At 33.6% G+C, this 18,003-nt stretch overlaps 2 protein-coding genes across 2 annotated transcripts in view; one reads left to right on the top strand and one right to left on the bottom strand.

Annotated features, from left to right (window-relative positions):
* Positions 1–1,186: 1,186 nt before the first annotated feature.
* LOC123658249 lies at positions 1,187–2,374 on the bottom strand. Its single transcript, XM_045593689.1, has 2 exons — positions 2,117–2,374; positions 1,187–1,855 (listed from the first exon to the last, which is right to left on the bottom strand). Exons 1-2 carry the CDS (start codon positions 2,372–2,374, stop codon positions 1,187–1,189), a joined length of 927 nt encoding a protein of 308 aa, XP_045449645.1.
* A 2,659-nt stretch (positions 2,375–5,033) lies between these two features.
* The window catches only part of LOC123658250 (monocarboxylate transporter 4), a 66,679-nt gene continuing 53,709 nt past the window's right edge, over positions 5,034–18,003 (top strand). Inside the window, exon 1 of the mRNA XM_045593690.1 lies at positions 5,034–5,120. Coding sequence (XP_045449646.1) covers positions 5,034–5,120 — 87 coding nt within the window. The remainder of the gene's footprint in view (positions 5,121–18,003) is intronic.

Genomic DNA, 18,003 nt, shown 5'->3' on the forward strand with positions numbered 1-18,003 from the left:
AATTGCCGCTGTAGGCGAGATGAGAATTGCGGAAAACCGGGATGTCTGGCGTGAGGTTGGGGAGGCCTATGTCCAGCAGTGGACTGCGATAGGTTGATGATGATGATGATGATGATGATGATGATGATGATGATGATGATGATGGTGATGATGATGATGATGATGATGATGACGGTACATATAGTCTGTTTTTTGTTTTGATTAATTGGGGGTGGCTTTGATTGTCTTCAGGCGGTCCATCGACCTACGCAGAACTCGTCACGGATACCGTTTTGCAGGGAATGAAATGTTTCACGCCCCACACAGTTGTTCGTGTCGGTGGCAGGTCGAGGTCTTGGGCTCGATGACTCTTGTAAAAGAGCTTGTTGCTCTAAGCTGAAGAGTTCTCGGGCTTGGGCTGTAGCAATAAATGCGGGGTATCTACAGGCGCCCAACCTGAAGAAGAGATTCAACGCTTCCTTCAGATATTGCAGGAACTAAAACGCTGAGGCAAAGTTCAAACACATTCGCAGAATTGGAGACTATTGGGCTTTCCAAATGAAATCCTTGGCTTATGCCATTGGATAACTAGTGTTCTTGATAGGTGTAGCATCATGATCGCTGTTGATGGAATATTCTCGGAAATTATGCCTATTAACGCTGGAGTATCTCAAGGCTCAAGGCTCAAGGCTCAATGGGTATGAACCCATACTGTTTATTCTGCCTATTAACGACATGTTGCAAACTAGCAATATTCGTTGCTATGCAGATGACTATAAGGGCGATGCATTTTACGCTGGCCGGGCTAATATCCTTAGGGCGGAAGTGGAACAGAAGAGATTACAATTTGTGTCTGTGTAAGTAGCTCACGAGAACAAATATGACTCAAAATTAAATTATATTGTATACAAACAAGAAAAAATGAAAACATAAAAATAAATACTTTTAGTTTCGGAGTGTTTTGAAAACAATTTATACTAATTTTAACTAACAGAATTTAAATTAATAAATATGAAAGACACGTAACTGATTTGGAAGCTTTAATATCTCTGACTTGACTTTACATTCTCACCATACGCTGTGTTTGCGTCTCTTGCTTAGTTTATGAATCTTATTCTATGAATTTTAATCGAGGGCGGATGGTCGAGTCGTAATTACAACTAGATTTGTGTATTATACTAATAATTACAACAAAATACATTGCCTATTAATATAAGTGGGAGAGTTGAACTATAACTATGAGATATGTGGTTGAAACACTTACAAATTTAAGTACTAATTTAATGTCTATAGCAAACATATCGTATGCAAATATCTTCAAAGGTCTGACTTCAGTTAGATCCATTAATAATTTTGCTTCAATTCTCAACTCAACAGGAAGATCGTAATTCATAATTATGTCATTAATTAAAATTTTTGTACGACGACATTTCAAAAGCATTAATTCACAAACAAAAGACATTGCACTAATAGACAATATTTCAAATACACATAGCATAAATACGCGTGGCATGGTGTCAAAAGCGTTCGAACTACGTATATAATATAGGAATGTCCATATAATAATTATTACATAGATAAATGTTGATAAAAGACATTTAAAAATATGAAATTGGAAAACTTTATTTATTAATTCGTTAGTTTCACTGATAATAGTATATGCTTTTCCTAAGAATAATAACTTAGAATTGCCTTCTCTATTAGTGAGGTCTTTTCGGATATCGTTATTTTTTGGTATTATTACATTTACATACATATTTCTATTATTGGGTCTAACATATTGTTTTAGATTTATATTGACAACACCTAATTTGTCATTTAATATTTCAATAAATACGCAAAATGCAAATACTTCAAAATGTCTTTCAAAATCAATAATAGCCGTTAATATTTTTGTCATAAAAAAATCATCTAGTTTTATATTGTCTAATAAATTTATAATACTATAAGACGTCAAAAATATAAGTAATTGAATTTGAAATCGTTTCCGTAGTTTCTTGCAGCTTTCCTTGTCATTTGTTTTATTTAAAACAGAATCTATATGTGCGAGTCCAATAATGATGAGTACATTATTGTTGCTATAAACTAAAAATAATGCCATCGATATAATGTGTTGCACGACCATAATAAATATTACCAATTCATCCACCAGGTCTATAACTTCGCCAATTTCAGTGAACTGTTTTTTCAGTAAAAAATCTATAAATGTTGCATAATACGGTACAATCAAAATAATCGTTATAAAAATTCCATAAATTTTCATTCGTCTGTTCAATACGGTAAGTTGCCCTTTTTCCATTCGATATCTGAATTTTCCAAACCAATTTTCAATTACAATTAATGGTTTTAACATGTAAAGAATTGATTCAATGTTTTCATTTTTACGATTATTCATCTTTTTTCTATATTTTATGACACGAATTTTATTCTGAAAGAACTCTTTAGAAGTTTCTTGTTCCTATTTATTGAACGTTTTAAGTACAACTGAAAATACGTTTCTGTGACTAAGCTTTTACTTACACTAATTGAGTTTCCATTAAGATAATAATAATTTCTATTAAATGAAAGTTTTTGCCTTAATGGTAAATTGTTTTATGTAGAGAATATGTTCTGTATATTTATTTTCAGAAGAAGATTATTTAATTTTCTGTCTGTGTGTTGTTCCCAGATGCCTGACAAAAAAGTTGTTCTTGTATGGGTATATTAGGATTGTTTATTGTATATGTATCAATTTTTAGTTTGTGTAAGTATCTATATTTTTTTTCAGGTGTGTTAATTGCATTGCATTATGTTATAATTTTTTCTTTACTGCGCCTTTTTGTATTTTGAATCTATGAACTTTGAGTGCTAATTTCTGTTTTAAAATGACTAAAAAACTCTTCAGGTTTTGTGTTGCTCTGTGTTAGTGCTTAATATCTTTTTCTTGTTTTAAATATTCCTTCAACATGCAATTTACGGTATCTATTGTTATTGATGTACTGGGTGAGTCATGTACAGTCTACTCTGATTTTTCTATGTTATTTTCTAACCTTATTTGCCATGGTGATTTATTGCAGTCTTTGGGATTGTGCTTTTAATATATTCTGTAAACTTATAGTTAAGTTCTTCGGAGATAACTAAAGCTGCTTAAACATATATGGACTAGTTGGAATAGGCGAGAACTGTATCTATACGTATGTATTTAAAAAAAAAGTTTAGCTACAACGTACGTTGACTTGCAAATCTTCGTTGAATAAAACATAGCGCGAGAAGCATTTGTCATCATCATCCACAAGCTTGCACCGAACATTATGGTGCGAACTCATAATTATGTTTTGCCCATAATCACTACGCTGGGCAGGCCGGGTTGCTGACCGCAGGGCTGGCTTTATCGCACCGAAGACGCTGCTGCCCATCTTCGACCTGTGTATTTGAAAGCCAGTAGTTGGATGGTTACCCCGCCATCAGTCGGCTTTATAAGTTCCAAGGTGGTAGTGGAACTGTGTTATCCCTTAGTCGCCTCTTACGACACCCACGGGAAGAAATGGTGTGGCTATATTTTGTACTGCCTTAATTAGGGAGTAAGTGACTTTTCCACTAAAGGAAATAAGCCTTACCAAAAGTACTTAAAAATTAACTGGTATATAGTATGTTCTTGATACATACATTAACCTCTGATTTTATTATTGTAAAACTTTTGTCCATCTTGATATGGTATCAATATGCAACGATATCACTTAAATTTAGGATATACCGACTAAAATTACGGTTTAGGTTTCGGCCATAAAACAGCCGAAACTTTCGGCAAAAACGAAACTCAGTTTTTATGCAAGAATTCCTTATACTGAGATTTAGTGATTAGATTATGCACCTAAATCTTAAAAAGAAATATTTAACTACCGTTTATATTCTTACAAACACTTAATTAAAACCTATAACTCAAAATCTGTAGTACATGTCTAAGTATAATGAATGTTAATTTTGTAAAGTTTACTTCTAAGAACAAGTCTTTACTTTAACATGTTTGTTATAATTACCAAATTACCTTTACACTGGCCTCTAACCTACTAACAGATAAAATAAAATACAGCCATTATTATAAAATCCATTTTTTGAAGTCACTTAAATAATACACTAGTTACATTGTCCACTTGAGTTTCGGGTTCGGCTAAAAAACCAGTTTCGGTCTGACACTACCTACCTAAAATTTAATCTATATTTTCAATGAGAAATATGTTATGTTGTTGCAACCACAGTAAAAATAATTTAACCTTGAAAATAAATGTACTTAAAGCCACGTTGAACAGCTTTTAAACTGTCAAAAGGTCCCAGGCCTCAGCTGAGGGTGGACTTGCGCCTTCTGTATCGACCGACGACATAATAGGCATGTTCCTGGAACATGTCGATATTGCCACAATTTTTTAGATCCGAATAATAAATCCATCGAAACTCAAAAGGAATGACGTTTAAGATTTATAAAAGTAATGGAGTAGGTATAATCATTAAGTCAATAAAGGTCTCATAAAAAAAATACAATCACAAAGAAATGAAATAAGTTCGAAAGAATTCAATACGGCACGAGCTATCTTTATTGCAGATAACTTAGCTCGTTCCGGCTTAAAAGTTATACCATATTATAGGATAGCAATCAAGAGTATGTCCGTTTGATGCCAAGTGGATACCGTATCTTCAACAAGTTATAGGATGGCATTAAAGTAGACATCAATCATACCTAATAAATAAAATAAGAGTAATGTCTTCTTTGTATCAAATCAAGAACCGTCCAAGATCAAATTAGACAAAGCAATATAATATACCTACTTGCTATACCAGCAATACAAGCGACATGATTATTTCAAAAATTAGACAAAGCTTTTCAGCTTATAAGAAAAATTGAATTACTTCTACTTTTTTACTAAATTTTTAGGGATATCGATGTATTAGGGGTGAATCCCTAGTTCTTGACAGACCCATGTAAGCTACCACAACGGCGCGGTATCGGTCGCGCGAAGGACGCGTGGCGGCTGCTTGCGGCCACGCGCCGCGTTACGTCAACACTAACAAAGTAATCAAACATGGGTCAGATAGCTGGAGCTGAATGCTCCCCCGACGATGACGAAGAAGAACCGCGCATTCATGTTAACCCCACTGAACATTCACTGGTAAGTTAACCCACGAATATTTTGTAAAAATCACTTTTGGAAATTCATTTATGTAACGCATTTTTAGTAAAAGGTTTGGTATTTTAAAATTATATGTGTTGTATTGATGAATGAGTGTTATGTAGCTAACTTTTGAATAATAATCCTGCTGAAAATTTAGAGCAATTATCCTACTTGCACGAAATATAATATTGCTAAGTTTAAAATTCAAGACAAAATTCTGCTCTTATGTAAGTAGGTATCTATGGTAGATATACAGCAATTTAAATTAAGGACGTTGAGTAGAAAAATGTTTGATTAAAACTCATAACATATTTTTTATTTGTCTCACGAAAAACAAAAACAAAAAAATTATATTACGTTCACAGATTTGTTTATTAAGATAATGTAAAAACATTATTATAGACATCAAAGAATAATATAATTATTTAATGCACAAACAATTATTTATTTTGATGTGATACGTTAATATTTAATAATAATAGTAAGTCTAGTACTATTGTGTAAATATTATCGATATTTGTCTTTTGTTAACTCTAAAATCATTTTTAGTTTTCGTATAAACTTAGCCTATTGTGGTCCACAGCTGGCCATAGTTAGCGTCAAATATCCTAGTAGATTATGTTATGATTAATCGAATATAATAATCAAAGTAGCTTAAAATTAAAATGTCACATATACGTTTTTTTTTTTTTCTTCTATAAAATAAAATAAATAATTCTACTGGTTTTTAAATTTTATTGCAATTTTTATAGCCGGTACACTTTTTGTAGTTTTCTTTTACATATTATAATAATAATTTTTCTCTGCATTTCGAGAATCGATTAAGACTTAAGAGTGTCTATATGAGATGAGTGATATGAGATTTTCGCCCCTATGACTCATTCATACGCACTTGGCGCGAATCTTCTAACTAGTTATCAGTTTAACAATTGACAGTTGTCGGTCCGGCAGCGCAACGAATGGTATCTTGTAATTTGCGCCATGCATGCCGTCCGCGTGTAAAACGAAACGTATCATAGCTGTAGTTAACGTAACTGTCAATCTTGCTAAACAAACTATTATTAAAACTACTCAGATTTACTCCAATGAATCAGTAACATTAGATCACAGTGCTACCTTCATATTATAACAATTTCTTTATGTGTGATTGAAAGTTTACGTTATGGGTCGGGGTAATTGATAAAAGTGCTGTCAAAATTAAAACAATAGACTTCCTTCAGTGTAAGATGTTTAGATGTTTGTAATTTGAACAGTGAATTATATATTAATCGTGAAGATTGAAGCCGTTTGCTGCAGTGCAGTAGTTTTCATTTTGCTACTCAGTGAAGATTGACAAAGTCGAAGATGTCTAAAGTGTCTCTTAGCAATATTCCTTCAAATCCTCGTATTAATCGTCTACGGACATTTTCAAGGGTAAGGTTATTTATATTTAACAAGTGTTAAAGTTGACAAAATAAATTTCATTTTTAGGTTACATTTTTGCTTAACATCTATATTTAAGTAAAAAGGAATAATATCCGTACTTATTTATATCAATAACTTTGAAAATAGAACATTAAATTTTATACATTTAAAATATCTTCTTTTGTTTGTGGTGTAATTAAACAAAAACAATGTTTGACAAATGTTTTGTCAAATGTGCTATTGTTCCTTAAGGTGATATCAGACGGTTCACTCGAATGATTGTTCACTCGAGTGAATGCTTCATTTTTTTTTCATTCTATGTTCACACGGCTTAGACGAAATGATACAGAAATGAACATTCATTGTTCTTTCTTTTAAATATGTCATCGAATGAAGTCGTACGTCTTGGAATTTGCCGCATGAAAACAATATAATAACACACAGAAAAAAATATAACTTCGTCGACAACGTGATGTCCGTCGGCTACAGGACTCGAAACAAAATGGCCGAATCCGAATGAACGTTCTCTCAGTGTTCAGACCGTTCATTTCTCGTTCATTCGGAGTGGGAATGAAAGATACCGGATGCCAATATCCAACACTGTTGGATCGGTTCACTAATGAATTCATTCGGCACTCGTGTTTCATTTTTTGTTCAGACATTTCATTTCGAGTGAAATGTACCGAATGAAAGGTGAAAATGAACAAAAAATGAACCGTCTGATATCACCTTTAAGGACAAATATGTTTCATTTTCTCCATCTTACGTGACATTGGCGAAATCATCTGTGCTATTCGGCACTAGTAAAAGCCATTAATTCTAAATTCATTCATTCATATATTTCATTGCTTTGTTGTTTTTTTTTGTGTTGTAGTTGTAATATAAACATACAACATAATTAAACAATTTGAAATAATTACACCTACATGTAAGGAAGTGATAATAATTGTAACAAATTGTAGTGTGGTGATAAAATTATTATTGACACATATTAGTACTAATAAATGACACGTTCATAAACTGATACTTTTGAAAATAACCATTAAAGGCTTCTTTTACTGAATTTAATCCCGAGTCCACATGTCTTAGTGATTTTTGTAAAAGCTTTGTAAATGATCAAAATGTGATTTTAAAAGTATGTATATCATAAATGTTACCATTTAATTTACGAGTAGATTATTGAAAATAAATTTTGCCGAACAAAATAAAATTGAAATAACAATTAAATGTTGCAATTTATTGAGTAAGTAAAGCTGATTCCGAATTCAAAAGTTGATTCAGCTATGCTGTTCTACTTTGTGTTTCTTGTTAATTTTCTTACCTTTAAGTACACATGAAGCATGTTAGTGAGCCAATTCCGAGTTGGAGTTTAACCTGTAAACTTTGGCTTAAAAGATCATCTCAACGCCATCAAAGTGGCCATTACTTATCATATCATATTTAATCACTAAAAAAATTCATCTATTATTTGTTAAAAACATTTTCACAAGCATACTTTATTTTTATTAAAGTTTATAAATATACAAAGATAATTATGTCCTCTAGGCGGGAATTGGGGATAGGGTCAGCAACACACTAGCCTTGTGTTTCAGACCTCTTGTTTGCTGACCTAGTAATTTAAAAAATGTAATAATTTGACATTTTGTGTCATTATTTTTTGAATTTGAGAAAAAAATTAATAAGTTAAGGTGATTATTAGATTTTGATAAACACCAAAAAATAATTTAAGCTTCAAAACAGAAGTTTAACACTGTAGTTTTTAACTATATTTAAAAATGTTTATTATGTAACATATTGTTAATTTGATTTCATTTTATCAAAGGTATTGTATGCTTTATATGTATTTATGTAACCTCTGATTCTCACTTGTGGTATTAATAGGATTTTAGTAAGTATGTAATGTAGCAAACATATATTATTTCTAGAATTGTTTGTAGCATTAATGACAAAATAATTTAAATACAATTAAGTTGTTTTTTGGCAAGTTAAAATATGTAGAAATGCCAAAAAATATCACGTGACTTGTCAAATGTTCAGTCTAATACTCGTCGTCATTATTGTCATCATTAGCTTAATTTCTATGAAATTACTTTAACATTCACTATCAGAGCAGACCAGGTTCTTTATTGAAATGTTTCATCCAAAGTTTAGTATCTCATAAATTTGTGATTGTTTATTTTAAATATTGTACATACACAGAAAACATCACTATTTATTAAGCGTGAAGAATTACTGTGCTTATGTGATGTTTTAATGATTAAGTTTGTCCACATCTAACACATCTATTATATGAATGGTGCCAAACTCTAGAGACTTTCTTGTTCCCAATGGCCTATACAAAATATAATTTATCTAACATTAAAATAGTTCACTCATGACAAGCATGATGTTTGTAGTAGATTTGACCTTGCATAACATTTCTTTCATTGTTCCAAATTAATGAGACGGTATGATTGATTAAATTTCAAGAGCCTGTTATTTACAGCAAACACTAAATCAACTTTATTTTAAAAGATCAGTCTACACTAATATTATTAATGTTTTTTGTATTAAACCATTAAATTTAAATTATTATTTTTTTATTAAGTATCATCATATATATTAACTAGTGACCCGCCCTGGCTTCGCACGGGTGCAATACTGATACTAAATATACTACAGAATGTCTTTATTTATACTATGAAGTTAGCTTATAGCATGGTTATTAACATAATAACAACATTCAAATATGCGTCGTTAGATTACACGTTGCTACAGAATGCGTTGAAGAAATAAAGGTTCACTGCTCGTTCCCCGTAGTTGATAGCGTGATAATATGTAGCCTATATGTTGACCTGACTTCTTAATAATATTCGTGCCAAATTTGAAGTAAATCCATGCAGTACTTTTTGAGTTTATCCCGGACATACATACAGACAAACAGACAAAAATTCTAAAAACTATATTTTTGGCTTCAGTATTGATGGTAGATCACACCCCAAGTATTCTTTTAAAGAAATATTCAATGTACAGTTTTGACTTTCCTACCATTTTATTATATGTATAGATATGCTAAGGCTTAAGGCTTTTAATTTGATACAACGTCAACATGATTGACGGCCAGATTTTTTTACTTTTTTGGTGCAATACATTCGCATGGGTATTGCTAATATTTTATTAATAGAAAAGTTTAAATTTAATAAAAGGCATGAGATAAAATAAATGTATAATTTAAAAGAAATTTTTATAATAGATACTAAATTCATAGCAGAAGTCAACTGACAATTTTGACCAATAGAAAATAAGCTAGAAAATATCATGCATAGTTAGTTATATTTTTATTTATTTATTGAAAAGTTACAATATTGCTACATACATTTAAGTTACAATATAAATATAAAAAGCTACAACAATATCTATATAACACACATAACTGAGTACAGTGATCAGCATGTGTTCCATGCATTCAATTTTAGAAATTATGATTACGTGTGTATTAGGTGAGAATCCTGCTAAAGTAGGTGTTTGTTTTAAATTTAAATTTTATGTCCAAGATTTTTTTGATTTACCAAATATGTATGTTCCATGTTAATAGTGTCCTTGTTATTTGCAAGTAGTCCGCAGTTTGACATTCATTAAATTACTAGGGAAGTTGATATTTTTTATAACTTCTTAATATCAGTGCGTTTCATGTATGATGTTTTTGCTATACGAGTGATTAGAATAAAGGTACACATGCTAACATGAGAAGACATGTTTGATACCCTTATTACCATTAACCAGAAATTAATACAGACACAGAAATGTAGAAGCAAATAAATATAATCTCCACTTTTGTTACTTGTTATATAAATATAGGACGATACAGACGTCAGAAAAGTTGCAAATAATAGGATAAGAAGATAAGAACGTAATTGCGTCGTCCTCATGTTTACAAAGTACTTTGGTCCTGATATTTGACCTGATTGAGTGTTTAATAAAGTCCTTTACAAAATGTTTAATCGAATGTTTTTAAAAAATACAAAAGGCGGTCTCATCGCATTAAGCAAGGCAAGCTCGATATCTAACTATAAAAAATCCTGAAAAATTATTAATATGCTTGTGGATACAGCGTTCTTCTTAACGATTTAACTCAGCAGACAGGCACTCTTTAGGCCCGGAACTCTGAAAATTATTCAAACTTCTAAAACTTCTAAACAGCGACTGTTTAATTGTATTGTTATCAATTTTGCTTGAAAGTTTCCAATACCATTGCTATGATTACACCATATAAAAAAACGATTTATCACGAATGTTTTAATAACAGCCAACTTGTCGTCATTATAGGTTTAGTATTAAATTAAAGCTGAATTAAAAATCTATTTAAATTCCAGAAATATATTTATAGGAATGAAATTCGTCAGACGCGACAGTCAAAGTGAGCAAGAATAGCACAGTACTTCAATTTAAAGAATTTGAGAGAATATTTTTAATACTGAAATAAATTGGAACCTTAATTCCTTAGATAAAATATATTTTTTAGTAAATTTGTTTCTTCATAATATGTTCCGAAATATTCAGATTTCCTCACGATGTTTTACTTCAATCACAGATTAGTATATATGTAGCTAGCTAACTTCAATGCCGAGCTTAAAATGAAGTATGTATATTTTAACTGAGGTAGGGCACAGCAGGAATTTCGTGCTCAAAATATGGAGCAGCCCTACTGGGGTAGTACCTCGACCTTACAGAAGATCACAGCAAAATAATACTGTTTTCAAGCAGTATTGTGTTCCTGTTGGTGAGTAAGGTGACCAGAGCTTTTTTTTTTTTTTTTTTATGTCACTAGGTCAACAAACAAGCGTACGGCTCACCTGATGGTAAGCGATTACCGTAGCTTATAGACGCCTGCAACACCAGAAGCATCGCAAGCGCGTTGCCGACCCAATCCCCAATCCCCCCAGGAGCTCTGGTCACCTTACTCACCAACAGGAACACAATACTGCTTGAAAACAGTATTATTTTGCTGTGATCTTCTGTAAGGTCGAGGTACTACCCCAGTCGGGCTGCTCCATATTTTGAGCAGGAAATTCCTGCTGTGCCCTACCTCAGTCAGCTCCTGGGGGGATTGGGGATTGGGTCGGCAACGTGCTTGCGATGCTTCTGGTGTTGCAGGTGTCTATAAGCTACGGTAATCGCTTACCATCAGGTGAGCCGTACGCTTGTTTGCCGACCTAGTAACATAAAAAAAAAAGTTGTAAAGACAACCCTATTACTTGGACACTCACAATCAGCGGCCAGCACCGGTTTTAACTCATGACAGCCTAGTACCGATACTTTTGTCTATTCCCTGGCCCTAAGCCATATAGACGAGATCAAGAAGACAAAATACGTTCAAAGTTGTAACTAAAAAATGTAATAGTTACTTGTAACTGTGGCGAACTCGAACCCTAATGTACACAATACCTATATATAATACACCTACTTACATCAAATATGTAGGTCAGGCTATTTAACTGGTTAATTACAAAGTTATTTGGTACATTTATGTCAATTGACACAAATTTAGCGCAGTTGTTATTTTTTACGTAATGTAAAAAATAAAGATTCCAGTGACTATGCGATTTCGTAAAACTCAGAATATTTAAATTAAAATTATAAATAAATAGAAAAGAAGAGAATGTTAATAGTATTAAAAAGTTCAATAAAATACATTTTTAGTTGTAATTTCAAACCTAATAATAATATTTGATGATAAGTTATTTTATCCCTATGCGCTATAATAATAATATTTGATGATAAGATATTTTATCCCTATCCGTTATATAGGTGCCGGATAGAAACGGCTATCATTTGTGTAATTCGGGCTCAGAGCCAAAATCAAGGGCTGTGTGAACTTGGCACCCGACTTTGGAAAAAATGTTTTTTTTTGGATTCATTTAATAGATATTGGTTAGTAGTTGATAGTAGTGACAACAACTTTTTTTGTAGTTGTACAAAAAAAAAATTTTTTCGCACCAAAAAATATTGCATCCCCCCACATTTAAAATAAAATTTTTTTTTCTTCGATTCTTATAGAGGAACGTTAATAGATGATTGTAGTGCATTTTGTTTTGTTTTTAGTAAGCTAGAAAAAAAAATAATTAAAAATATAAAAAATAATAAATTGCGAGCAATTATCGTCATGAATTTTACCTCTTTTAATAAAATCAATTTGAAAGCCTCAATAATTACAATTACAGGTTAATTGAACGATAATTTCCGTAGCGATTTATAGTCATCATTTTTTTAGTTAGTGATAGAATTAATATGACATACTCGTAATACCTATATAACAGTATTAGATGCAGTGAAAGTAAGAAAACCAGTGATTCAGTGCGAGCCAGTTACCGATGGATGGTCTTCACAATTACTGCATACGTCTAAAATGATTGAGGGACCTCTATAGAGGTTTTTGATTAAAAGACTTTCGTTTGTAGTTGAATAGAACTTACAGAAAATTGAAGTGAGATCCGCGGGAGTACGAAAACTTCGACTTCGACTGATTCGATGCGAGCCAGTTACCGATGGATGATCTTCACAATTACTACAAACGTCATAAATCATTGAGGGACCTCCAAAGAGGTTTGTAGTGAAAAAACTTTCGTTTGTAGTTGATAGAACTTACAGAAAATTGAAGTGAGATCCGCGGGAGTACGAAAACTTCGACTTCGACTGATTCGATGCGAGCCAGTTACCGATGGATGATCTTCACAATTACTAAAAACGTCATAAATCCTTGAGGGACCTCCAAAGAGGTTTGTAGTGAAAAGACTTTTGTTTGTAGTTGAATAAAACTTACTGAAAATAGAAGAGACAGCCGCGGAAGTACGAAAATATCGATTTCTACATGTTCCGTGTGAGCCATTACATATGGTTGGTCTTTACGATTACTACAAACATCATAAATCATTGAGGGACCTCCAAAGAGGTTGTAGTGAAAAAACTTTCGTTTGTAGTTGAATAGAACTTACAGAAAATTGAAGTTAAAACCGCGGAAGTACGAAAATTTCGACTTCGACTGATTCGATGCGAGCCAGTTACCGATGGATGATCTTCACAATTACTATAAACGTCATAAATCATTAAGGGACCTCCGAAGAGGTTTTTAATTAAAAAACTTTTGTTTGTAGTTGAATAGAACTTACAGAAAACTGAAGTGAGATCCGCGGGAGTACGAAAACTTCGACTTCGACTGATTCGATGCGAGCCAGTTACCGATGGATGATCTTCACAATTACTACAAACGTCATAAATCCTTGAGGGACCTCCAAAGAGGTTTGTAGTGAAAAGACTTTTGTTTGTAGTTCAATAAAACTTACTGAAAATTGAAGAGACAACCGCGGAAGTACGAAAATATCGATTTCTACATGTTCCGTGTGAGCCATTACATATGGTTGGTCTTTACGATTACTACAAACGTCATAAATCATTGAGGGACCTCCAAAGAGGTTTGTAGTGAAAAAACTTTCGTTTGTAGTTGAATAGAACTTACAGAAAATTGAAGTTAAAACCGCGGAAGTACGAAAATTTCGACTTCGACTGATTCGATGCGAGCCAGTTACCGATGGATGATCTTCACAATTACTACAAACGTCATAAATCATTGAGGGACCTCCGAAGAGGTTTTTTATTAAAAGACTTTCGTTTGTAGTTGAATAGAAATTACAGAAAATTGAAGTGAGATCCGCGGGAGTACGAAAACTTCGACTTCGACTGATTCGATGCGAGCCAGTTACCGATGGATGATCTTCACAATTACTAAAAACGTCATAAATCCTTGAGGGACCTCCAAAGAGGTTTGTAGTGAAAAGACTTTTGTTTGTAGTTCAATAAAACTTACTGAAAATTGAAGAGACAGCCGCGGAAGAACGAAAATATCGATTTCTACATGTTCCGTGTGAGCCATTACATATGGTTGGTCTTTACGATTACTAAAAACGTCATAAATCATTGAGGGACCTCCAAAGAGGTTTGTAGTGAAAAAACTTTCGTTTGTAGTTGAATAGAACTTACAGAAAATTGAAGTTAAAACCGCGGAAGTACGAAAATTTCGACTTCGACTGATTCGATGCAAGCCAGTTACCGATGGATGATCTTCACAATTACTACAAACGTCATAAATCATTGAGGGACCTCCAAAGAGGTTTGTAGTGAAAAAACTTTCGTTTGTAGTTGAATAGAACTTACAGAAAATTGAAGTGAGATCCGCGGGAGTACGAAAACTTCGACTTCGACTGATTCGATGCGAGCCAGTTACCGATGGATGATCTTCACAATTACTAAAAACGTCATAAATCCTTAAGGGACCTCCAAAGAGGTTTGTAGTGAAAAGACTTTTGTTTGTAGTTCAATAAAACTTACTGAAAATTGAAGAGACAGCCGCGGAAGAACGAAAATATCGATTTCTACATGTTCCGTGTGAGCCATTACATATGGTTGGTCTTTACGATTACTACAAACGTCATAAATCATTGAGGGACCTCCAAAGAGGTTTGTAGTGAAAAAACTTTCGTTTGTAGTTGAATAGAACTTACAGAAAATTGAAGTTAAAACCGCGGAAGTACGAAAATTTCGACTTCGACTGATTCGATGCGAGCCAGTTACCGATGGATGATCTTCACAATTACTACAAACGTCATAAATCATTGAGGGACCTCCAAAGAGGTTTGTAGTGAAAAAACTTTCGTTTGTAGTTGAATAGAACTTACAGAAAATTGAAGTGAGATCCGCGGGAGTACGAAAACTTCGACTTCGACTGATTCGATGCGAGCCAGTTACCGATGGATGATCTTCACAATTACTAAAAACGTCATAAATCCTTAAGGGACCTCCAAAGAGGTTTGTAGTGAAAAGACTTTTGTTTGTAGTTCAATAAAACTTACTGAAAATTGAAGAGACAGCCGCGGAAGAACGAAAATATCGATTTCTACATGTTCCGTGTGAGCCATTACATATGGTTGGTCTTTACGATTACTACAAACGTCATAAATCATTGAGGGACCTCCAAAGAGGTTTGTAGTGAAAAAACTTTCGTTTGTAGTTGAATAGAACTTACAGAAAATTGAAGTTAAAACCGCGGAAGTACGAAAATTTCGACTTCGACTGATTCGATGCGAGCCAGTTACCGATGGATGATCTTCACAATTACTACAAACGTCATAAATCATTGAGGGACCTCCAAAGAGGTTTGTAGTGAAAAAACTTTCGTTTGTAGTTGAATAGAACTTACAGAAAATTGAAGTGAGATCCGCGGGAGTACGAAAACTTCGACTTCGACTGATTCGATGCGAGCCAGTTACCGATGGATGATCTTCACAATTACTAAAAACATCATAAATCCTTAAGGGACCTCCAAAGAGGTTTGTAGTGAAAAGACTTTTGTTTGTAGTTCAATAAAACTTACTGAAAATTGAAGAGACAGCCGCGGAAGAACGAAAATATCGATTTCTACATGTTCCGTGTGAGCCATTACATATGGTTGGTCTTTACGATTACTACAAACGTCATAAATCATTGAGGGACCTCCAAAGAGGTTTGTAGTGAAAAAACTTTCGTTTGTAGTTGAATAGAACTTACAGAAAATTGAAGTTAAAACCGCGGAAGTACGAAAATTTCGACTTCGACTGATTCGATGCGAGCCAGTTACCGATGGATGATCTTCACAATTACTATAAACGTCATAAATCATTGAGGGACCTCCGAAGAGTTTTTTAATTAAAAGACTTTTGTTTGTAGTTGAATAGAACTTACAGAAAATTGAAGTGAGATCTGCGGGAGTACGAAAACTTCGACTTCGACTGATTCGATGCGAGTCAGTTGCCGATGGATGATCTTCACAATTACTACAAACGTCATAAATCCTTAAGGGACCTCCAAAGAGGTTTGTAGTGAAAAGACTTTTGTTTGTAGTTGAATAAAACTTGCTGAAAATTGAAGTGAGATCCGCGGGAGTACGAAAACTTCGACTTCGACTGATTCGATGCGAGCCAGTTACCGATGGATGATCTTCACAATTACTACAAACGTCATAAATCCTTGAGGGACCTCCAAAGAGGTTTGTAGTGAAAAGACTTTTGTTTGTAGTTGAATAAAACTTACTGAAAATTGAAGAGACAGCCGCGGAAGTACGAAAATATCGATTTCTACGTGTTCCGTGTCAGCCATTACATATGGATTGTCTTTACGGTTACTACAAACGTCTTAAATGATTAAGGAGCCTCCAAAGAGGTATGTAGTGAAAAGACTTTCGTTTGTAGTTGAATAGAACTTACAGAAAATTGAAGTGAGATCCGCGGGAGTACGAAAACTTCGACTTCGACTGATTCGATGCGAGCCAGTTACCGATGGATGATTTTCACAATTACTACAAACGTCATAAATCCTTGAGGGACCTCCAAAGAGGTATGTAGTGAAAAGACTTTCGTTTGTAGTTGAATAGAACTTACAGAAAATTGAAGTGAGATCCGCGGGAGTACGAAAACTTCGACTTCGACTGATTCGATGCGAGCCAGTTACCGATGGATGATCTTCACAATTACTACAAACGTCATAAATCCTTGAGGGACCTCCAAAGAGGTTTGTAGTGAAAAGACTTTTGTTTGTAGTTGAATAAAACTTACTGAAAATTGAAGAGACAGCCGCGGAAGTACGAAAATATCGATTTCTACATGTTCCGTGTGAGCCATTACGTATGGTTGGTCTTTACGATTACTACAAACGTCATAAATCATTGAGGGACCTCCAAAGAGGTTTTTAATTAAAAGACTTTCGTTTGTAGTTGAATAGAACTTACAGAAAACTGAAGTGAGATCAGCGGGAGTACGAAAACTTCGACTTCGATTGATTCGATGCGAGCCAGTTACCGATGGATGATCTTCACAATTACTATAAACGTCATAAATCATTGAGGGACCTCCGAAGAGGTTTTTAATTAAAAGACTTTTGTTTGTAGTTGAATAGAACTTACAGAAAATTGAAGTGAGATCCGCGGAAGTACGAAAACTTCGACTTCGACTGAGTCGATGCGAGCCAGTTACCGATGGATGATCTTCACAATTAATACAAACGTCATAAATCCTTGAGGGACCTCCAAAGAGGTTTTTAGTGAAAAGACTTTTGTTTGTAGTTGAATAAAACTTACTGAAAATTGAAGAGACAGCCGCGGAAGTACGAAAATATCGATTTCTACATGTTCCGTGTGAGCCATTACATATGGATGGTCTTTACGGTTACTACAAACGTCTTAAATGATTAAGGAGCCTCCAAAGAGGTATGTAGTGAAAAGACTTTCGTTTGTAGTTGAATAGAACTTACAGAAAATTGAAGTTAAAACCGCGGAAGTACGAAAATTTCGACTTCGACTGATTCGATGCGAGCCAGTTACCGATGGATGATCTTCACAATTACTACAAACGTCATAAATCATTGAGGGACCTCCAAAGAGGTTTGTAGTGAAAAAACTTTCGTTTGTAGTTAG

This window comes from Melitaea cinxia, chromosome 12 (genome assembly GCF_905220565.1).
Source record: "Melitaea cinxia chromosome 12, ilMelCinx1.1, whole genome shotgun sequence".
Taxonomy (NCBI): domain Eukaryota; kingdom Metazoa; phylum Arthropoda; class Insecta; order Lepidoptera; family Nymphalidae; genus Melitaea; species Melitaea cinxia.

Excerpts from the sequence above, each read along its gene's own strand:
- LOC123658249 (XM_045593689.1), bottom strand. The coding sequence starts at position 2,374 with ATGAATAATCGTAAAAATGAAAACATTGAATCAATTCTTTACATGTTA. Across the intron at positions 1,856-2,116 it reads TAGACCTGGTGGATGAATTG|ATTGATTTTGAAAGACATTT; the intron begins GTAATATTTATT and ends TTAACGGCTATT.